Raw genomic sequence first — 24,083 nt, 5'->3', positions numbered from 1 at the left:
GACCTGGATCCGGGACCGATTTCCTTTTGCATTTCGAGGTCCCCAGAGGCCAAAACACCATCCGTTCGAATTCATATGTATATTTTTTATTTTGATGTTCACGAAATAGGGCTATTATTATATTAAGGCAGTAAATAAAAAAAATCTTTATTTGCAAGCGAGTTTCATTACCAAAATGGTTTCCAAACTAACTAAAATCTCTAACAACTAAACTAGCCTAATATCTACGGTGACAGATCTCCTCCCTTTCCGCCTCTCACTGAAGAAATTGAGGCTCTCCCAGCGTGAGCACTTTGTGGACCAGGAAGCAGGTAAGCTTTCAGCATATACCATCCATTGGAATTAGCTTAGCAGCATCCCGGAAGGAGGACACGTGGCCAAAGCGATTAAGGCCACAACGAACCGTATAACAGAATTTTGAATACTCTGAACTCTTTCCATATTCTCCTTAGAGATGCTGCTTCCATATGCAGGAAAGCAATTAGGAGGACCAAGGACCGCATGAGTTGCGTTATGGCATATTCCGGCAGGAGAGTTTTGAATCTGCTAGACCTCTCAGTCTATCCACTATTGAACTGCAGATGTGACGTGGTCAGAAAAAGAGTGTTGACAGTGTCGCAAGCAGACAATCTCATGCCATCAAGGGTGACTTGCTTCCATAGCAGATTTACTCAATTCCTGCATCATAATGTGTGGTCCAGTATGCATGACAACACACTTGTCAAAACTCAATCTAAAGCCGCGTTTACACCAAAGTCTTCCACTAGTTGCTTTTTATATGAAATACAGCGACTTTTTCTGTCGTCCACCAGTGGAGAGAAAGGTCTTCCAATAAATTTTGGTTTCCCGCGGAGAGTTGGTAAAGATCAAAGAAAGTGTACAACAAAATGTGGAAGACTAGTTGTAGCCTACGCGCTTTGCTCAAGCAACTTGTGAAGAAATGTTCGCTCTGGCCCTCCACGCACCCCGGGTGTGACGTCGGGCGGTAGCCTATTCTTTGGCAACAAGTTTCTCTGAATTAATAAAGAGCAACTTTTGGGTTTTCACAAAAAATCTTCCTACATTTGTTCAGAGCAACAGTTAGTAACAGTTAGTGTAAGCTTTTAGTTGTAAACTTTTGGTTGTGAGCTTTTTGTTGTCAACTTTGGTGTAAACTTAAGGCCACTTAAGGCCATTCATGACAGACCATTGCAAAGTGTTGTGCAAATCAGCATTGATGAGCCCAGTTGTTGCTGCTGATGCCATGTCTAGCCTGTAGTTGGCAGTCACAGCATGTCGGTTAGCACGGTAATATAACCACAAAAATGATCCAAGTTTGTTAAATTTGGTATAAAATTAAAATTTATAATTTACAATTATTATTGGCACGTACTATAAGAAAATGAGTGCAGCAAAAGTAAAATAAGTGCGGTAAAAGTAAGAAAACGCATAACTACTTTGCGTGCTTAGTAACAAGTTTCCTACCGCAATAGTAGGCTACAACATTTTTCATTCATATAGACCAGCGACGCACATATGCGACGTCTAGTCACATTGAAATAGACCGACAACACATATTTGCTATAGACCTGGCGTCGCAATTATGCGACATTACAAAAGGCTATCAAAAATATAAAATACCCCCGCTGCAGCAAACCTGCCGACTAGGTTTGCTGCTACAAGGAAACTAATAAAGTGTCTTTTTAGTAAAATATTAATAGCTTAATATAAAAGAAATAAATTTGCCAAGTTTGATCAAAATATAGGTATCCGCAAACAACCAAACTACAACATTTTACAGTATTCTACATAATAATAGCATGGGGATTTTAAATTTAAAATTTTTTGTTATTTCTCCTTTACCAATAGGCCTAACGGTACAAAAACACTGTGATACCTATACAAAATTATTAGTTTTTTAAGCTCTTTAAAAAAATTTATATTTTAAAATACTGCACAACGAGAAGTTTCGTGTAACTCAATGACTCGAACGTATCATGTGGTGATTATCGTACCTCTCTGTGGTGATACTGATACATAAAATAATTCCATACAGTTCGATGGCAATCTTAATCCCCTGATACATGACTACATCCCCCGCAGCCAATAGCAGCGCGCCCTCTCCCCCCTCCCGCCGGCGAGGCCCTGATTGGCCCGGCAGTGCGGGCTCCTGGTCACCCAGCTCTTGTTCCTACTTCACTCTGTCGCCCTGATACCTCGCCGCGCTTGTGACGGTACTGCACAACCCTTTCGTTGCACACCCACGCTCACTTCCGGTCCCTACACACACACACACTAATGTACCAACTCACACTATCGCAACTGTTGTCGATGCCGTGCCGAGCTGTTGTTTCTGTCTCTCTTTCCCTCTTCCCCTCTCTCTCTGACGCGCTGCGCTCCATACTGTCTGTCGTAATCCAGGGAGAAACTTGGATTTCGTTTGTATTTATTTATTGTTGTATTTCCCATTGTTTTGATAGTCACTACAGACCTTTTATTAGTGTATTTCGAGATAAACCATTTGATATGTGTTGCGTTAAGCGTGTTAGGCGGGTCTTTTGTACCTTGGTTTAAAACTCCATTCTGTCGTGATCCAAAGAGAAACTCTGCTTTCATTAAATGTTGTGTTGGTTATTGTCTTATTTCCTACTGACATTCCCCTCATTAGTCGTTACAGACTCATTATTATTGTGAATTTTTGTGAAAGCCTAGCATTTTTAAATTCGTGAAGTGTCGTTTTTATTTTGTTGTAGGCAAAAGTTATCATTCCATATTTTTTAGCTCAGGTAATTAGTTAAGTTTGCGGAGTAGAAATTTTCCGAATGCGCTAGATAGAAGAATATATACTTCATATTTTGAGTTGTTTTGTCTCTGGATCACAGAACAAACTATAAAAGATATAAAATTTAACAGAGTACTGCCAGAGTGTTCCTGTTACTGTAGTCCTTACGGATTACGCGTTTCGAGGAGCTTAAGTCCTCATCATCAGATTTTGTACAAGAAACACATCTATCACTTCGAAAAGGTCGTCAAAAGTTTAAATTCAAAACACGGACACATAATAAATAAACACGTTTTACAAACAATTACGGGTAGGCCTAACGGCAAAAACTTAAAATGTCCGACCGCACAGTTGTAGGTTAAAGTCATGTAAAATTATTCGTTATCAGTTAAATTAATGTAATTATCAGTTAAATTATTCGTCTTTTGATGGCCTGCGGGGCAAAGCCCGAGGACTTTTGTTACAGGAATTTGTGAAAGGGGGCGTCTACACAAAAAATACTTAATTTTGACACCTCGTTTGTAAAGATCCGTAAATTAATAATGGAGGAGTAGTGTTTCGTAGAAATCGCCTACAGTTTATTAGCTTTTGTTTCGTAGAAATCGCCTACAGTTTATTAGCTTTTTAGTCTATTAGTCTCGTCTGTCTTTGATATTTATTACAGTAGATTTAATTTTTGTGATATGTTTGTAATTGATTTGTGGGCTTTGAGAGAATTGCACAAATGTTCTCATAATTTATAAGGTATTTTCTTAAATTTTGTACATTTTGTACATCACATTTCAAAAAACTCAGTTCTGGTATCTTCGTTTTACGTAACCTCAGGAACAATGAGAATCTGGAGATAATGTTGACGGCATACTATGGGCTCATTTATCCCCACTTAGCATACGCCGTTCCTATATGGGGATGTGAGTGCCAGCAAACTAAAATGTTGTTTAAACTCCAAAAAATGGCTGTGAGAACTATTTTCTCTCTAAAAAAGCGCAAATCCTGCCGACAATATTTTTTTAGTTCAAAGATTTTGACATTCCCATCCATTTACATTCTTGAATCTTTAACATTTGTGAAACAGGAATTTTCTAAATTTGATTTTTCTGTAAAAAACCAATACACATTGCGCAATTCACACACATTACCTATTCCTAAACATTCAACAACATTCTTCAAGAAACACTTACTGTACAATGGCATAACACTTTTTAATTCACTTCCACTTTTTCTTAAACTTGAACCAAACCTGTTAAAATTTAAAAGACAATTAAAATCTTTGTTGATTAACTTTTCCTGTTATAGCGTCCAAGAATTTACATCTAAACTCAGTTCCATTAATAGTGATGCAAATACTTATATATAAATCTGCACCACTGTATATTGTATAAGATTGTATATTTGTAAATAGTTCTTAAGTACATGAATCCAACTTTTATTTCATTTTGACTTAGCCAATACAACTTGTATATTGTTAATTCTGGCTGAATAAATGATTTGATTTGATTTGATTTAATTATAATTACAGGGTCTGACTCAATTTTTAGATGATTCGGCAAAGCATTGAAGAGCAGGATTCCGTTATAATATATCTATTATTACGCAGCAGTTGAGCATGTTATATAGCTCAACTGCCGAGGAGTTGGAAATAAAATCTTTTACTGATGCAAATTATACTAAGTAGTGGTTTGACTTCAAGACTTCAATCTACTTAACCTCAATCCCGACATAACTGAATTGCTCCGTTTTTAAATCCAAGGCAATCCTTATACAAACATCCTTCTAAACGATGTATAAATTGAGTCTTCAGACAGCGTAAAATTCTTTGGTCTAATGTTAGACAAAAACCCCAGATTTCATGACCATGTCGACAATGTATGCATGAGAGTGGGTTCTGGCATCTTCCATTTGGCAACTATCACATTTCTCCGATCAGAATGTCCTTCTGACAGCCTATTATGGTGTCACCTTCCCTCATTTGATCTATGCAGAACCACAGAAAACATTCTCGGTTATAGTAGTATGTTTTCTGTGGCAGTACCGACATGGGGATGCGAGAATGATAGAACTAGATTTTTACTTCGACTCCAAAAGAGAGCAAGTCAAACTATCTTTAAAATCAGTTCAAGAAATTCTTGTAAAGATTTCTTTTTATGTTCAAAAATTTTATCTTTTCCTTGCTTGTACATTCTTGAGTCACTCTCTCTTTTGAAAAACAACTTCTCTATCTTTGCAACTCCCAGATCTTGCCCATATTCTCTGCGAAAAAGCCTCAATCTCCAGATACCCTACCTAACCTAAGCATTCTACCACTTTAAATAAAAGAAAAACATCTATATTATAACGTAATCCTGCTCTTCAATGCTTTGCAGAATCATATAAAAACTGAGTCAGAAACTGTAAATAAAAAAAAATCTCCGGAAATTACTAATAGCCTATCTAAATGCTACTACCGTGTCGTGAGTTATTGCAGGCATAGGCATAATGAGTGCATTTCCAAACAAAATGTAAAATATAAACCCAATGCAAGCTTATGGCATGTAGGATAAGGTACGTTGTATATATTGTATGTATTATTGTAATTGACGTAACCAATACACGTAACTTATGTCAATCTGGTTAAACAAATGTCATACGACTTATAAATGAAAAATGCAAAGTTAGGACTTGCAAGTCCTCTCTACCACTTGCCCTCTCATAACAATCAGCTAAATACATGGCCTGTATTGTTTTTGCACACCATGGCAGTCGACCCTCCCACACTATGGCCCCAGGCAGATGGCAGGCTGGGGGCTCGACAGCTGCAGCGTCTGGGGCGATGGCGGCCCCAAAAAGTCAAAAACGGCCAGGTAGCCGACCCCGGTCCGGCCCCTCGCCTAATTACTGACCCATTCGCTTGCTGTTTGGACCCCTCACTGTTTTGCTTCTGTCCCATGGCCTAATGCTATGGACGCCCCTGATACAAGATAAAAAAATAACCAAGCTTAGTAAGGTGTTAGGGCGTGTTACAATCAATTCTGTGTGACGAACGTTTGGAAATAATTTAAAATGTTTTAAATTTGTTAATTCTTTAACAAAAAAGATATTAAATTTATATATCTCCAGTCATTAAGTTGATCATTAGCCTTTTATGGCTTAAAATATTGCGAGTTTACGAACTTAAAGTTTTAGTAATACGAGCTGTTGGCCCGTCCTACGTACGGGAATTGAGTAGTCAACTAAAACTGAAGTTATGTCAATATTTCCATTTCTAATCCAAGCAGAGTTTAAGTGGTTAAACATTTATTGTAAACAAAAAGCTGTCAATATTATATAAAACATGTAAACATTGTTATTTTCCTATTCTCTCCCCAAAAGGTTGAACAGAAAAATAATTTGCATAAACTTTCCTCTGAAGACTCGGGGGCAGAGCCTTAATTTGTATACAACAGTGGTTATAGAATCCTATTTATTTCCTATAATCAATGGCAAAATCACAGATTAATAAACTAACCTGATAGTTCTATAGAATATTTTTATATTCAACCAGCTGTTAGTTAAAACAAATTATATTGCACTAAAACGAACTTAAAATTTTAAAGACTCTGCCCTAAAAATAAATTAGAACATCCAGCATTTTACCATGTATATTTAAATAACGTTTCATCCTCTTACCGATTAAATTAACGTATCAATGAGTATAGCATTACATATAGTATTAATAAGTCAACCCTATGCATGCCATTATTATCCAAATGCTGAGTTTGTGTCACACACGCTTAATGTTTACAGGTGTTACGTTAAGCAAATGTTATTATAGGAAAAGCTAGTTTTGGAATGTTAGCGTCGGCTGCTAGACTTTTTGAAATTTCAAATTAAAAAAAAACTGGAACCCTAAACTAAAATTATGGCTTCGACATTCCCTAGCTCTCAAAATTATCTTTCTTTCAACACAAAAATCATGAAATAAAAAAAAACCCTGTTTCGTTTTAATATTATAGATACCACAAAATTGGCTACTGTTTATTTCGTGATAGAACTAATACAACACAAGTATTGAGCATATTTTTGTTTGAAATTAATCATTGCAATTGCAAGGTTGGTTCAAATAAAATTTCAAGAAATTAGAGAGACGTTCCAGCAAAAAACCTAACGTTATTTAGCTCTTACATTACTTATAAAACAAACAAAACATTTAACAATAATCTGCATTAATCTTTGGAGACGCCTGCTAAAAAAAACCCTTTTAGAATTTTATTCGCACATTGGTTTGCGAGACCAGTGAACAATTACAGTACAGAATATATTTACTTGTCCATCGAGGACCTTAGATTTATGTAGATGGCTTTAACAAGACAGTTCGACAAAAGTATCCAATCTATTTCTTTTGAACATTTTTGAGGAACTATTTTTTTATGTCATGGACAAATCTTTAGCTAATGTTTATGATGTTTGGAAACCTCTTTGAATTAGTTTCAAAATAAAGAGCATTGGCGGAATCCTTGAACCTTGTGAAATCCCGCGTAGTCAAATGACCAGTTAAATGTGGATTGTGTAATGAAAAGCTGCGCATGTCTGGATCAAACATCAATACATAAATACTGTAGGTAGCCTACCTATGTGTCAGGGTTTAACTGGAGGGTTACATTACCTTATGAATGTACCGCCATAGGAATCGTTTTCAGTAAAACCTCAGAGTAATAAAACAAAACTTTTGTTTTATTACTCTGAGGTAAAACTAACATGGTTTCAAAGACCCTGGTGGGTTTATTTTCAGTTTTACAGGACGACTTCCGTCGGCACCACCACTCCTTTGTAATAATATTAGTTATTCAGAAGCTACGCCACAATGGCAGGTTTATTCACAATGTATGACCGACCAAAAAAATATAGAACAGTATTTTATGAATGAAAATACTTAAAAAAAATGCCATGTTTTTAAACATACTAAATAGGGAGAAAATAATTTATAATTATATGGAGAGAATAAATACTTGTAAGATTTAAAACTTAAAACGTGGGGCACATGCTAGTTTACAATTACCTTCACCTATTAAACTATTATTATCTATTGCATGTGCCCCACGTTTTTCGTTTTAAATCTTACAAGTAGCCTATATTTATTCCCACCACATTTATAAACTATTTTCAACTTTGTGGTCTTTATGTCTAAATATGTTAAATCATAACCTGTTTAAGCCTGTTAATACATAACCAAAACCTTATTATCTGTGATGTTTTATCTTTAATTTGAAATGCTTGTTTTATATTTAAAATCTCTCGGGAGCAGAACCTGTACCTATCTGCTCTTCGAACTGTCAAATTTAAGTATTTACATCTAACTTCAATTAATATACTATTTACATTCTTCCAAAATGTAAACATGGAGAATTTGGAAGTCCATGGGGCATAATCCAAGGGAAATATGAAAATAAAATGATATAATATTGCATTGTCGTCCATTTGTGAGCTATGTTTGAAGTCTCTACATCATTGGTCCGTTACCCGTGTTGTTAAGTAAAACTAAGCTGTTATGTAAGTAAACTAGGCTGTTATGTGAAACTTTTTGAAACGGCTTCTTAAAAAAACGGACTAGGTAAAAGTGCTAAAATCAAATCACTCTTAAATATTTCACGAAAGCAACAAAAGAAAGCCCAATACCAGATTTTAATGGAACACAGACAGTATTCGTGTTGGAACTCTCGACTTGACTTTCAACAGGGATTAGGTAACGAACAACGAACTATACTACGTAACGAATTGAATTTCAAAACAGTCGATTTGAATATCAACGGCCTGTACTTATTTAGATGGAGCCTACGCAGAAGATCCATAGACTGTGTCGCTGCACTACCTAGCGGCGGGAGCGGGAACTAGAGCGAGAAGTTGAGGCTTCTTCCGCTAGGTAGCAGCACAGAACAGCGATGATATAAATAATTCATATTATCATGTACCCATTAATTGAATACATTACCATAAATACTATTGTGTTAATGTATAGGGTATATGAGGAGCGAGCTGGCGTAGTGGTTAGAGTGCGGGACTTCATTCCCTGAGGTCCCGGGTTCGATCCCCAACAAGTCACCAATGGATTTTATCAAGTGATAATGCCGCAACCCCTAGGTCTAGCCTGAAGTAATGTGAAAAACAATCCCAGGCTCGTGCCTAGCGTCCTAGGAAAAAAATGTATAGGGTATAATATTTACGCAATTTCTTTATACATTTGTATATATTATCCATACCGCTTCTAATATCGTACTAAATATCGTGTTCTAATATCGTACTAATAATATAGTATAATAGTAATACAGTACTGTACAATAAAAATAACATAAAACACAATTATACACTGTTAACATTTCAAAATTTAATTTAGAGTGTTGAGGAGGGTACTCGCAGCGTACTCACGGTTACTGTTCCCGTGCCCACGTCTGCACAACCACAGAGTGCTTTGCTTCAATGACTTCTACTGTTCAGAAAAAAAATGTTCCCCATTACAATTTACAGTACTGTCCTTCTCAGCACGGCGTTAGTAAAACTCACCGCTGCTAATGGCCATTCCTTTGTATTCCGAGCATTGCTAGATTCTGGTATTATATCCGACTTTATTTCTGAGAGAGCTGCTCAACTCTTGGGTATTCGACGTGCGCTCTACCTCAGCTCAGAAATCTCAACTCGGGCCCCAGTATGTTGCGCCATTGAACAGCGCCGCGAGAAGCTCTTGCAGACGTTTAAACTCACTTAAATTTTAAAATATTTTTCATATGAAGATTGTTCCTTCCTCCTTAGAATCAAATTTATGACTCTACTACTTTAATTTTCTTCTAAAAATGTATTTGTATGTGTAAAATGCTTTAGAAAAACTCTTATTTAGAAGTATTTACCAGTCACCCCTCACTTAAAATTCTACTATTATCTAAAAATAAAAAAAGTACAAGCTTACATAAATAGTTTAATTAGCATAATATATATTTTAAATCGGTTAAGAACCAAGCTTACAATGACGGAGATCCTAAGCCCTTGCATTAGCGCGCGGCGGTTAGGTAGAGCGAGTAGAGCGCACCCTTAATTAATTGACTTTAATTAATTGATTAATTAATTGCCTCCAGACGCATCATGCAGTTTTGTGCTAGGCCTAAGAAAATGGTATTTTTATTCCAAACTAATTAACTACCCTGACGAATATACTCTTAGAAATAAGTTATCGTGTAAACATAGAAAATGCAAAATAGTTATTAAAAACTGCAAATAAACACTCCGCATACTCTAAGATCTGATTTTCTGCTGTATAATGTGGTTTAAAAGGTTAAATTTAAGGCTTAACGAGACAAAAAGGTTTTATACTGAGTCACATTTAAAATATGTCTAAAAACAATCATTAACCTATTATCGTTCGTTAACCTATAAAAACATATACCTGATTTGTCTTACGTTTGTAAATCATCTCCATTTTCAATTTTGCCACGTTAATTAGCCTAAGTTGTAAAGCCAATTTTTCTTAGGGAGACGCTCCCTCTTCATTCTTAATTTAATAAAATCATTTCCATACGAACAATCAATATTAAAAATATCTACAGTAAAGTTTACTATTGTTAAACTCGTGATAATATTATTAACATCTCAGCTGTTGACCAGCATTGTTGCGAGTTGTGAATATCTCTGGTTTCGACATGTTAGTTATTGGATCGCGGTACGTCGCAACAATGGGATCGTCCACGGATATTAGAACATAAACGGTATGCTTAAAAAATAATGACGTCACTGGAATCTAATACTAATAATCTCCACACGTGTTTTGGACGTTATTTGACTTGGCAGTTGCATTAAAATAATATAATAAACATGTTTATTTTCAGCTCATTAGCTCATTTGTTTGTTTATGATCCACATCTTTTCTATTTTATAATCCGTGGGTTCGTCAAACATCGCGTCCATTCCGGTGACGCATCTTCAAAAACTACAGAAAAAGTCCTTGGGGGGTTTCTCATTACTCTAAGTTCAGAATAATCTTTTGCGGTAAAATATTCTACAGTTTTTAACAGTCGTAATTATCCCAGTGCTTAATAAAACCCCGGTGTATTAAATAACCAATGCTAAAACGTAATCTTCGTGGAGCCAAAATATAAAGCTTATGACAGCTAGCCTGGCCACTGGACAGATTTACACGCGGGTTGTACCAAAAGAAAGGTTATCGGTGCTGTATGTGCAGGTTTTATTTGTATTTTTGAGAATATTTATATGTAAATTGGGTCAAAATGGAAATTAAAACTGTCTTATGGAGTTTCCATGTTTTATTTATAGCGTGGCAGCGTGGGGATAAATAATGGAGAAGTTTGCACAATAGACTACATAGTTTTCGACCATGGGGCGAGCTCTAGTAAGACAGTAACATACTTTGTAATTGTTGTGCATATTTTCAGCTGAGTTTAAATTCAGGGCGAGTGTAGTATGGGACAGACTATCGTAGCTTTGTTACTGACTAAGATACACGCTTTTTGAGGCCTGGGTTCAGTTTCGGACTATTATGAAACCTCTGAACTTACAACTTATTCTTTTTAGATATTTTTGTAAGGACTCTAAACACTCATGGTTTGTGAATCATATTACGAATAACAATTTAAATAGTTATTCAGCAGTTTTACAGCTATGTAATGTAAAACTTTTGCTACAATTATACTTGGTTCTCGCAGGAAAGTAGTGGAAGCGCGTCGACATATATACAGCGCCGTTTGGTTAGGTTGACCGGAGGACCGATGCTGCTAGGTGTCGAAAGAGATTCACTTCTCTACCTGTCTTTATAATATAACTGGAACTTTGGTATGTCTATCAAATAGAACCGGGTTCATACTTACACCTCAGTAGCGGAATTTGTTCTCCTTTTTACCAATTTCCCATGTATATTTTAGACCTTAAAATAGTAGATAATTTAAATTTAGTAGCTTAAAGTGAACGTGAAGCATTATTTTACACTTAATGGATATGAAGAAAATAATGTACATTTAAATGCTTGTGCTATTTTTATGGAGGATAAATAAACCGTTGTATATTCTTGTTCATTATATCAAATGCCACAAATTTGTTTATTTCATACTAAACTATGAACATTTTAATAAACACACTTGATTACTATTCCTAACCTACTTTAGGAATACAATTAATGCTATTTAAATCAGAAATAAATTCAACAATTTTAGGTAATTATTTTAACGAAACCATTGTGAAACCCAACTAGGTAAATGGACATTCGTAGTCTTCAGGTTTGCTGCGGCGGGGGTATTGTAGTGTCAGTCGATGTTTTGCGATTACAGTGCAGGGACAATCTAAATTACTAATCTTATAAACGGTGCAATTTAGTATAAGTTACGGTTATGCAAACCTATTAGGCTATACAGCATAACACCATGTTAGAAGAGCCATATTCAACGTCCTTTTGTACAACGTATGTTTTTTTATTTAGAAATATATCCACGATCCACTACTCTCGACATACAGTACATTCCCAATTCCCATATTTATAACTGCACTCAGAAGCCCAGCAATTTTGGTAGTACCATATCTATCTTAGTACGGTAGGCCTACTGCAGAATTCATGAACGTGCCTTTTTTTCTACATTTTTTCAAATATCAATCCCAGACCACTTCCAAACATTGTTGGTGAATAGGCCTACTTCATTTTGACAAGGTGGTCATTTTCGGCCGCTATCTTGGATTCGCCATATTGGATGCAAAATATGTTTTTCAAATGTGAAGGTGGGGTTTTGACCCATTATTTCGAACTAGATTTTTATCCTCATTACAATGCCAATAACCGTTTAAAAATATCTTGATCCATTCCAAATTTATAAGAGCTTTTTATAACTTTATTTTTAGCCCATTTTAAAATTGTGCATTTACAAACTAAGACCATAATCTCAAAATAGTGCTAATTAAAGATGAGTATACACTAAAAGTAATTGTTGACCTATTTTCACTTGGTTATGACGGATGCATTTTTTCGACCGCCATCTTGGATCCACCATTTTTAATTGTGATAAATTATTTTAAATGTTAAGGGGGTGTTATGACCCATAATTTCGAATTATTTTTTTAAGCTAAACTCAATGCCCCAATCCATTTGTTGTTATCAAGTTTTCTTTATGAAATATTACAATTTGCTTTTGTTAAAAATGTCAAAATTTCAAAATAAAAATATATTTCGTAAAATTCCTACTTCCGATAGCTTTTAAAATGTTAAAGTGTGTGGGAACGGTAGTTGTTCTGCAGACCTGCGCATGTGCAAGTTGCGGCCACATGTACCTGGCCGTTTCCATTCCAGATGGACACACATGTTTTGTCGCGTAGTCGGCGGGCACAAATTTGTGCCAGGTTGTTTCCATTCCTAGGCCGGGCGCACACCTGATGCGGCACGGCACGGCACGGCGCGACGTTTTGCCTTAAGGCGCCTTATGCGACTAGATTTCTATTATTTCAAATGGGGGTGCCATACACATCATCGGGCACGGCAAGGCAAGGCAAAATAGCGCCGTACGGCGCTTTGTTCTGCCTTTTCAATTTTCGTCTTTCGGGCAAAAGGCTTGAGGCAAAACGATGTGCGCATGCGCGAGGATCGACACCACGTTCAGCGCAGTGACAGCCCCTGTCAAAATCAGTGTGCACTTCCAACGATTAGTAATTATGATTTTTTCCGGATCTGCTATTAGTTCTGCAATGAATGGTTTCAAGTTCCTTTTTTGGTTGATGGGATGCACCCACGATTCTCTGTTAGGGAGATCATCATATAGCAGCGATGGCAGCAGCCTCTTCTTCGCCTTCTCGCCTTCTGCATCCATTCTCACAAAATGTGTAGTACAAAGTGTCACAAAATGTACAAACAACCTCATAACACACAGTATCTCACTTTACTGAAACCATGGGATCGACCATGTGGGTGCTCAAGTCGCCTTGCCGTGCCGTGCTGTATCAGGTGTGCGGCCGGCCCTACAAATTCGGAGATTTGTGCCGGGCACACGGCGGGCACATGTTCCTGGCACAAATTTGTAGGAATGGAAACGTACCTTTAAAGATAATACGACTACGATAAGCTGCTGCAGTGTTTCCCACTTTGTTCAACGCTAGGATGTATTATCTATGATAAAACATAGTCTTTAACCTAACCTAAAACAAAACGTGCTAGCAAGACTATGCAGTATTTCTATGCTTAATATTTTTTTTATTTTTGTATTTCTCTTTTTTTTCTAGGACGCTAGGCACGAGCCCGGAACTGTTTTTCACATTACTTCAGGCTAGACCTAGGGGTTACGGCATTATCACTTAGATAAAAACCATTGGTGATTTGGCGGGATTTAACCCCGGGACCCCAGGAACCGGAGTCCCGCGCTCTAACCACTAGACCAGCTCGCTCCCCCTCTATGCTTTATAATGTTAACTGTAGGTAGGAAAAATATGTGTCACCAACTCTCACCAGCATTGTGTACCACGAGTGCAAATTGCATTTGCTGCACTCGAGAAACTTTTCACACTCGCCTACGGCACGGCACGTGCGTAAACATTTCTCTCGTGTGCAGCAAAGTACGACCTTCGGGGCCTCACCCACCTCGCCCCGCCCACTATAGTTACAAAAATAACTATAGTTCATCGATGGCACAAGGCCCCACTAAAAACAGGCCACGCTGCAGGATCCATGACGTCACATTAGTGGATAGATTCATTGATGGATTCAGTGCCATGTGCCATATCCTATATATATGTTTTAGGTAAATAAGCTGGCCGTTTGTCAGATTTTAATGGTAAGATTTTAGTACCTACAACCATGTTTTATCTATGCTACAACTATCCACCACTGTGACGTAGTGTTGCACTGCCCGCGCTGAATCATGGCCTGTTTTTATAGTGGGACCTTGGATGGTGTGGTGGGTGGCATGAAATTACCACGAGTCGAGAAGTACAACCTCCTGATATTCAATATAGCTCAGTGTTATCACCGCTATGAGTGATTCCAAACACAAAATAAATTGCCTCAGCGGTTTTATTCACTGTAAAACGATCTATGACGTCTATAGGCTACAAATACGACCATAGCCAAACAATAATAAATTACATACGTACATTATTGTTTTGTTTTAACTGATCTACTCTTTCACTGAGTGATTTAGTACCTAATCTAGCCGTTACTGTGTTAGTAGCGCTTACGTCGCAGTTGCCAGGCGACCAATGAGAATGAAGTGAGCTCAGCTGTTTTTCGTACGTCAAGAAGAAACAAGACGTCAGCTGGGAAGCAAAACAAAGGATGCTGTGGCGCTGTGGCTGCCTGAAGTTGTTGTCGTCGTCGATGTTGCTGTCTAATTTGGACAAAGTAAACAAGTTTTCCTGTTTCTAATTTTACAAATTATAAGTTGGAAATTCGTAGTACTTATATGTTTATGTAGGCCATCAATACTTTTAGTGTCAAAGGTAAGAGTTTTTAAGCTTTGATAATGTAGAATTAAAATACAATCGCATAAATATCATTAGTATTCAAGGACAAAGATCATAGTTATTTGACAAGTAAATTATAAATTTATTTGTTTATATTGAACATGAACTGTGCTATATGCATCAGTACCTAATTATTTTTTATTCTTTTTGTGCATATCTGGTTTTTGAGAACTAAGTTTTAGGCTAACATACCTACCCGAGTTCGGCTTTAATTATTATAGGAGGCTAAAACACAAAATTTGTGTCCACTCACTCTCACACAGGTAGTGTTTTGCATAATTAATGAATGATAACTAGGCCCATAACCTGATATTGGTAGTCTACTAAGTACAAAATTAATCGGAGTGCTATTATAATCATGAACAGTTCTTTAGCAGAAGGCTAAATTATTGTTGTAGGTTTTTTAAAAACCAACCAAAGATTATGTCTCAAAGTTTTGATAGCCTATTCGACTCTGTTCGATATAGAAAGTCTGGGCTTTGTTAACCTAGTGTTTAATCAATATTACTCATTCAGTTGTTTGTGCTTACTTGATACTTACTTGATACTTGAGCACTGCATCGGTGACCGACAATGTCGGAATAGATTGCGTCAAACTTATAACTAAAAAAGAATGTGCCAACAGATATGGAAGTGTACCCTTTGGTTAGCAATTGAATTGGTTCTATAATCGGATATAAAAGTTTCTCTCAAACTCCTAACCTAGGTAGGTGGCCTAAGTAATTTTATTGTGAAGTCATTGGTCCAAAGCCTCGTCTTGTCGAATAGCATAAGTTAAAGTTATTTACCCTTTAAAAAATGCACACATTAAAAACTTCTTAAATGCATACCTCACGTATATTTACCCAGTAATGGTTCTTTCCTGTTAAGGGGAACATTCATTATTATCGATGATATCTTTTTGATATATCGATATTTTTGTTTTCCTTTGCGATCCATATTCCATCTGTTTTAATATCTTCAAACGCAATTAAAGACAGACAGACAACAAATACAGACATAGCAAATAGGTCTAAGTTATAGCCTACTTGGTTCAATAACCGAGTTACCTATTGAGTTATAGCTTGTATTAGAGAATAGGATTAAGAACTAATCATGTTTAGGCAAAAAACAAAAAAAAAAAAATAAAAAAAATAATACCCTATATATTGGATTAAGAAATGAAACTATTCTAAACCAACCTAACATGACTAACCATTTTGCTGTAGGCCAAGTTACTGTTTCAAAATTCCGTTTGATAACAGAAAAGGCATATGGAGAATAGGCTATCAACCGGAATTTTTATATGTTGGCAAGTTTGGTTGGTTACGTTAGTTTAGAACAGTTTCATTCCAATACAATATTTTTCACTTCCTTGCGCCCCCAACAAACCTAAAACTCTTGTGTCCCCTGGGCCCAAGCCCATTTATCAAAGCGGCCCTGAGTCTAGGCTTTGTGAATTAAGTGTAATTTTTGGTAGCGTAGCTTAACATACTTGCATTGTTGTTGAGCCAAGTTGTGCTATATTAATGAATGAAATTAATTAAAATTAACTTAATCCTCTACTTAATGCACCAAAGATAAAATGTAGTAGGCCCAGTAAGAAGTCTTGCACAGCTCTTTAAGTTAAAAATCTAACTTAAAATGATGAACGATTACTTTTATAGAATCTAAGTAGTTTGTATCTAAACTTTTTCCCTTGTCCCCCATAGGCTGTAAGTTGGTGACCAAATCGTATGTTTTTTAGGTTTTCAAGTTCTAGAGGCAGTTGAATGGAATGCAGTCTAGTGGAGATGGCAGGGTCCCAGTGTTTGTATTTCCTAACACAATTACATTTTATTTGGAGGATCAGACTACGCATAAACAAATCCTAACATTGTACAACCCGTATGATTTTGCCGTACGGTTTAAAGGTATGTAAATACAACTCTTTGAGCTCCAAAGGTCAATGTATTGAATAGTAAAATAACCAAACTTTAACTTATAAACTAGTTTTTGAGTTGGCCAAAACAGGTTTCAACTAAACGGACTGAGCCTCAACTAAGAAAAAACCCAACAGATTGTGTGTATTCTCAGTCGTACAAACGCTGATGTTTTCATATAGGTGGAGTTGCCGGGATTCACCATAGATCCAAAGGTTACCTGGAGTGGACAATGTCTGTACAAAGCTCTCTCGTGTCGTCCATCTGCTCTGCAGACATTAACCCCTGTTGACGATGCGTTCCCTGATCACTGCCTAACATTGCTTATTTCATTCCCACCTCTTCCTATGGACCCTTTCTTTGGGTTCGCTGCAAGATGTGAGGATATTCTTCTCCTTCAAATAAAGGCGCTTTGGATCATTTCATCAGCGGGTTACAGTGAACACTGTAGGCCAGAAGTCTAAAAATTCCCACCATCTTCTGCCAGTATTTACTGTTTAGTGTCTGTTATGTGAAAGATAATCTGGACCAGCTCACAACAAGGGAATTCCACCACTCCCACAACCTTCCTAACAGGGACCAGCTTCACATACCCTACTGCAGGATGTCTAAAACACAAAGCTGTTTCCGGATTATTTTATTTATTTATTTATTAAAATACATCACATAACGCCTAAGGAGTGCCTCTGCACGCAGGCAGGTAAATTGTCAAAATATATATTGGGGTTCTGAAGATGTACAATGATCTCCCCCAAAGATTTAAGACTTGTAAACCGTCTGCTTTCCAAAAAATAGTCAAAGCATATCTTATCGACCCACGTCTCTACTCAGTCTATGAATACTTTGATGCGTTGCACCAAGTTATAGGCACATTGCAATCTTGCCTAACACATATTAAATAGTGTACATAGTATTTTTAGTTTCTATCTTTGAAATAACAATAAAAATTTAATTTCACAGTCTATCCAGGTCTATCATTAAAGGTATCTATGAGATTTTAACCCAAAGAAACAAGCTGAAAGCCGTTACGGCTAATGTCAGGGTACGGTACAGTCAATCTACAGTTACAGTACCTGATGAGTTACTCTGCAACTTAAGGGTCAAGTATAGATTAACCACAATCAAGATTTTTTGTTAATGTGATAGGCCTAACCAGTTTTAATCAGGAGATAGACCATTAGGTCTGATCAACTGCCAAGCTGAGGTTTTATCCCCTAGAAAGGAGATAGCTCTCAAAGTTGAGGTTTTGAATCCCATTCAGCTAGGTCTGGCGTTCTGATGAAATAACGTGTTTGTGGCATTGCTTGGTGGGAGAGGTCCACTTCAATTAAACCATGTATGTTTTCGACTGTGATCCTAGTGGAAACATCTACTCCATTCCTGTGAAAATGGTGGAGGTTTTCATTGGATGAGGAGGAAAATGATCAAAATAGGAATAAATAAATCAATGAAAACACATCAAAACACTTCAACTGTTATGCTTGGTGCCCTTGACTGTTTTGTTGCAAAGCCAAATTTATGGTGCTTTTAGTATCCAAGCTGTTGGTTTTTTCCAGTTCTAAGCACAAGCCCCAGGAAGTTCACAGTAGTTGATCCAGAGGGTTCTATCAGACCAAAGTGCTGCATCGACATTGTGATTCGCCATGGAGCTGTCAACCTGGTCAACTGTCAAATTGTCGACAAATTTCGGATACAGATGTACGACTTCTCTACAAAACAGGTAAGGATGTAAAACGGTTGCAGCTGCATTCAGAATCTTGAAATATATAATAAAAGTAACATTAATGTTCATTTTTGGCCTTTTCACCTATTAAACATGTAGATTATGTTTTATTTGTATGATGCCGACACACTAGGGTGAAAATTTTAAGGTGAATACAAGCATTAACCTTTCCCAGACGGGCGACTTTTATGGCCTTTTTTGCCCGGCGATTTTTGTAGAAGGCAGCCTGGAAGTGGCGAGCAACCCCTCCTAGTCTGCCCTATTTCGTGACTCTGCCTAATTTTGAAAAAAGATACTTTTTGCCAAAGTAATATTCATAAAGTTGTTCACTTAATGTTGTTTGAATTCTTAAGCCCTGTAAAAATGTTCATCACCTATTATATTGTACAGTACTGTGTTGGAGTGGAGTAATTCATCTAGTATATTGTTGAACGTTTGTCTATTGCAATACTGAGAAAATGTTGGCTGACTCTAATTCGTCTAAATAGATATAATTTTGTATTGTTAAATGAAGTTTCCTATTAAAAATTTCATTTTGATTATCAGCAAGTTTGTTTTTCTTTACCTCGAGTTGGTAAATACTTGAAATGCTTGTTTTATGTGGTAAGGGGAAATTGCCAAGTACTTGTGGGGGGGTGGGGGTTGAATAGAGGGGGCATAAAATGGGGGGAACTGCTCCTCTGGCTTTGGGGGGATGGGAACCTCAGTATCTATTAACTTAATTATAGTTCTGATGACTCTATGTCATGTAACTATGTATACATATTATAATGGAATAAAGGTATTTTGATTGATTGATTGGCACTGTTATTATGTAACCGCTTATGCGAAGAAAAAGTAGTTTTCATGAGAAAATCTCAGTTACCAACTCATTTTAAAAATATACTAGTAAAAACAGTGGTTTTTGCTCCGTTTCAGTAACCTTTGATTTGATAGGGTTGTAAACAATGCCAACTGTTTTCTATTCATTGAAACCTTGGCCTAGTTTACATTGAGAAACGTCTCGTAGTTGATAAACAGCAAAAGAACATGTCAAGTGGTTTTGGTGAATTCCTTGGTGATAATATTAAAATTCTTTATCCAAGAGATAATTGGTAACAATATTTTATCTAATTTTTACTGGGATTATCATTGTATATTTCCTTCTATTAACTTATACTTGATTAAGCTGCCAATGCAATCATATTTACTAGTAAACACGTTGCTCAGAATCGAGCAATTGCAAAGAAGTAAAGTAGTTATTAAAAACAAATAAAAGTCATCATAATTTCCGATGAGTTTAAAAGACTTTGAATAGAAAAATAAATAACAGCAATTAAATAATACACAGCTGATCAAAATGTAAACAATTTTGTTCTTCATAAGAATAACATGGGAACTTTAACAGCCACTGGGGCAGAGCCCAAGGGACTTTTTCAAAAACGTAAGGTCAGTTTGCAAATCTACGTGACACGCTCTTCCCAATGCGATGTCAATGGATCAAATCGGTTAAGAAATGGCGGAGTAGTACAACCGACAAAGTTTCATGTAGCATATTAATTATATAGATACTATAGGTGAAACCCATCGAAATTGACGGATACTTTCAAGGCTTACACTCAATCATTTAACTGCGATAAATAGAATTAAATTATCAAAACTTTAACATTTAACTTTGTTTAATAAGTAATAAATAGGTTTTAAAAATAATAATGACTATTGCACAAGTTATAAAATATGGTTTGATATTCAATGAATGAAATATTTAGAGTGCGTCATCGGAGTTCTTATTACTATGTTAACTGGTTTCATCTCCTTTTTGAAGACCAATAAGATAGTATTAAAATCGTGTGGAAGGAACTTTTGTGGTAAACACTTACGCAGATTAAATCAATTAAATCATTCCCACATTTATGTAGAAATGGGCGGAACATTTCTGTTGCCTAACTCATATTCCAATTGATTAACAGTTTTTGTGATGTTTGCGGTTATCCCGGATTTTGTTTCAATAAGGTGCGGTCAGAATGGGTTGTACTGTATTGTAAGATATTTTACTCAAGATTTCATAAATAAACTAAAGTTTAAATTGTTGTACTGTAAGAACAATCCTCTCCCATCACATGCACGACTTAATCTTTAACACAATCTTAACTTATCATATGTTTATCAGCTGATAGGTCGCCGTGATGTCACTGCCACTCTGGTGACTGGTGAACCTGACAAGTCAATACCTGACAAGGAGTTTGAGTGTCTGGCAGCTCCCCCCTCCACTCCCTCCCAGCCGCAGCGACAGTACAGCCTCGGTCACCGATCTGAGAGACCTGGTAAGTGCTATTGAGGTTACAAAGTTATCCAGCATAACTAGAAATGGAACTTGCTGTACTGTTGGGAAGGCAGCATATTGAACCAAAATATTATCAGAATTTATCAGCTTAGCCTATACCTAAAACCTTAACTTCTGGCTTCGGAAATTTAAAATTTCTACAAAAAACCCTTTGTAATCTGCCTGGTATTAAAAAAATCCTGGCTGGTATTAAAGTGCTAGTAGAAGCTTTTCAATATATAACATGTGTAAAAGATCTCTTTTACACAACTAAATCCAAGCTGCTTAGCCACAGACTAACCACTGATCCTCCAGTGAAGTCTATATCAACACCATACACCATCACATTCATAAACAGAATTCAGATTTGATAATTAGGTGAAAAATCTACTTACAGTATTCTTAATAGTAAAACAATATTGTCCTCCTAACGAAGTAATGCTTTCTCGCTCTACTTGACAATTAATGAAGAAGTTGAAACTTAAAACTGTTATTTTACCTTAGTGATTGTAACTTATCCTGTCCATAAAGCATCTGCAGGTCCCAACCAATGGTTTCTGTCAGCTGTTGCGCTAGTCTGCATCGCAGTCCTGTGTCTGCCGCTAGAAGGGGAGAAGAGTGCAATCTCATGGCCAGTCACTGTCAATGTCAAACTGGTTGTCTCCTACGTTCTAGGTAAATTCTGCTAATTAAGCAGGACAAATTTCTATACAATACTCTTTGTTAAACCCTTTGATATTGGAAAGACTGTTTTTAGGTTGTATTAATCATTGTACCAACTGAACTGTCTGCGTTTTTTACACAGCAGCACGTCTAAATTTCACATTGGCTGTCCTTGCCATTTAAAACCAAAAATAATTTGGAAAGATGGCTGCTGACCTGATGTGCAGAGAAACGCTAAACGCTATCAGTGGTACCAACCACAGGAGCGGCGTTTACAGTTGATGTCAAAACAATTTGATACTTTATGTTAACATTGTGGCCACCAATGGTCAACTAAGTGAAGGGTCATGTTTTCAAAGAAAACTTTTTCTAGTAACGAATCTTGGGCCTGTTCATCTCAATGTGATTTTTTTAGAAAATTTGAGACTAATTGATTTTAGTCTCTTGTTAATTGTAGAATTGTTTACTGTCAACCCTGGAATTTATACAATTGAAAAGTGTGGTTCTTGACAATTAAAATCAGTAGTTCACATTTCAATCAGGTCTGTTGGTTGTGTGTGTTTAAAAAGTATCAATCACAATTTGTACCAAGTGTTTTTAAGTTTTGATTATTCCCCATACATGAAGCTGTTTCAACAATTCCAATATAGTTTTTCTTTCCATGAGAAACTTTGTGTTCCTATGCACCTAGAACATGCACGGAATACTGCAGCTTTTGATACTTGTACTACTTCACGAATTCACTAACAAATGGTCCTCATATGTGACCCAATAGCTTAAAAGACTAGTTTTTGTACATTGGTTTGTCATGTTTCAGGACTGGTCACCATGGTGATATTCAGGCCAGCCTAACCTCCATGTACAAAGCCTTGTAATGTACATAACCGCCTTCTGCTGTGTAATACGCTGCTCGCTCAAGCTAGGATCTCTCACCACTCGTCTTCTGTGTACAGTTTTATTTTATATTAAATATGTTTATAACTGTGATGTTTTAAATTGTGGTATTTAATCTCCTTTATTCAATCTTTTTGTGTTTCTGTTTGTGCCTAAGCCACTAGAATTTCAAATAAAAGAATCACTAACACTTTTGTTAGGCCTAAATTTAGCAGTTGTATAGAAAGATAAAGTTCAGCTAGCTTCTTATTTGAGAAAAGTGAAGTACAGGGGCTCAATACAAACTAAAATAAATCTATTTATCCATCTATACTAATATAAAATTGAGGTGGTGTCTGTCCGTCTGTGCAGCTACCACGACTAAAATACTAAACCGATACAAAATGAAGCACAAAGATTGTCCACATATCTAGGAACCTCATAGGCCTATTCACTTCCCAGAAGTTCCCAGAGTTCCTTGTGGGCTGCGCCTCTTCGACGTCTAAAGTTTTGATGTGAGGTTTTCAAAAGTAAATATTAATAATTAATTGGTATTCATGGAAGCATGAAAAAATTCACAATGTTTACCTTTGCATTGACATTTTAATGTAAACAAGCAGGACTGCCAAAAGCTTATTTCAGACAGCTGATCCAAACAAATTAAACACTTTTCTCCTTGGTTTAAACCTGTAAAATGAATCAATAACTGTCCAAGTTAAGTCCAGGGAGTTCAGCAGTAAGTTTTTCTTCATTTTTCAAGACTGCTGGTTAACTATAAGTCTTTCTTCAGAAGATCGGCTTTAAATAATATGTTGCTCTTGCAACGCATGAAAACAATCTTTCTGGTGAGCAGTTTGATATAGCTATGCTTGCAAATATCCTCGATGCTACATCTACATTTGGACAAACTGATTGAAGATCTCTAATTTCAAAAGCCTTAGTGGAGGGATTTTGTTAGGTTTTTCACTTGGACATTTGGCAAAGTTCGAGTTTAATATAATTTTTGTTCTCATCTTTAGATGGGGTTTTCTTTATTTTTCAAGTCTTGGCTTGACACTTTCAATATAGGATTTAAGGTGTACCAGATCATCTAAAGAAGCTATCTTCAACATCTGATAAGTGATGGGATTGATCACCAGCTTCTCTTAGCTTATGCCCATAAGCTAAGATCCAAATGCTTGGCAAAACATGGCATTCCTGTGGAATGCCAGGCCCCCTACTCACCGGATATGACACCGTGTGACTTCTGGCTGTTCCCTACATTGAAGATGCCGCTTAAAGGGACCCGATTTCAGAGGAGAATTGAGATAATGCAAAATGGGACAGCTCCTTTAAGAAGGAAGAGTTCCAGGCTTGTTTCCAAAAGTGGCAGGAGTGCTGGAATAAGAGTGTGAAGTCCCAAGGGGACTATTTTAA

At 36.6% G+C, this 24,083-nt stretch overlaps 1 protein-coding gene across 2 annotated transcripts; it reads left to right on the top strand.

Annotated features, from left to right (window-relative positions):
- The first annotated feature begins 15,021 nt into the window (after window positions 1-15,021).
- On the top strand, window positions 15,022-22,790 carry LOC128990560 (motile sperm domain-containing protein 1-like). 2 transcript variants are annotated; one of them, XM_054412982.1, is made up of 7 exons: window positions 15,022-15,181; window positions 15,831-15,911; window positions 16,932-17,097; window positions 18,663-18,826; window positions 20,979-21,132; window positions 21,663-21,806; window positions 22,612-22,790. In XM_054412982.1, the coding sequence occupies exons 3-7, from the start codon at window positions 16,962-16,964 to the stop codon at window positions 22,644-22,646; spliced, it is 633 nt and encodes a 210-aa protein (XP_054268957.1). In that variant the 5' UTR covers window positions 15,022-15,181; window positions 15,831-15,911; window positions 16,932-16,961; the 3' UTR covers window positions 22,647-22,790. The 2 variants fall into 2 exon arrangements, with proteins under 2 accessions (XP_054268957.1, XP_054268956.1); XM_054412981.1 differs by lacking the exon at window positions 15,831-15,911.
- Window positions 22,791-24,083: the final 1,293 nt, after the last annotated feature.

The sequence above is a fragment of the Macrosteles quadrilineatus genome, unplaced genomic scaffold (assembly GCF_028750875.1).
Source record: "Macrosteles quadrilineatus isolate MER2022 unplaced genomic scaffold, UCM_ALF_1.0 Scaffold_3__2_contigs__length_128488019, whole genome shotgun sequence".
In the NCBI taxonomy this organism is placed as follows: Eukaryota; Metazoa; Arthropoda; class Insecta; order Hemiptera; family Cicadellidae; genus Macrosteles; species Macrosteles quadrilineatus.
This window is presented reverse-complemented; position numbering and strand designations above follow the sequence as displayed.

Bases quoted from the DNA above. Each gene is read 5' to 3' on its own strand.
- LOC128990560 (XM_054412981.1), top strand. From the start codon at position 16,962: ATGCAGTCTAGTGGAGATGGCAGGGTCCCAGTGTTTGTATTTCCTAAC. The intron at 21,133-21,662 runs GTAAGTGCTATT...CTGTCCATAAAG, and splicing joins TCACCGATCTGAGAGACCTG to CATCTGCAGGTCCCAACCAA. The intron at 21,807-22,611 runs GTAAATTCTGCT...GTCATGTTTCAG, and splicing joins GGTTGTCTCCTACGTTCTAG to GACTGGTCACCATGGTGATA.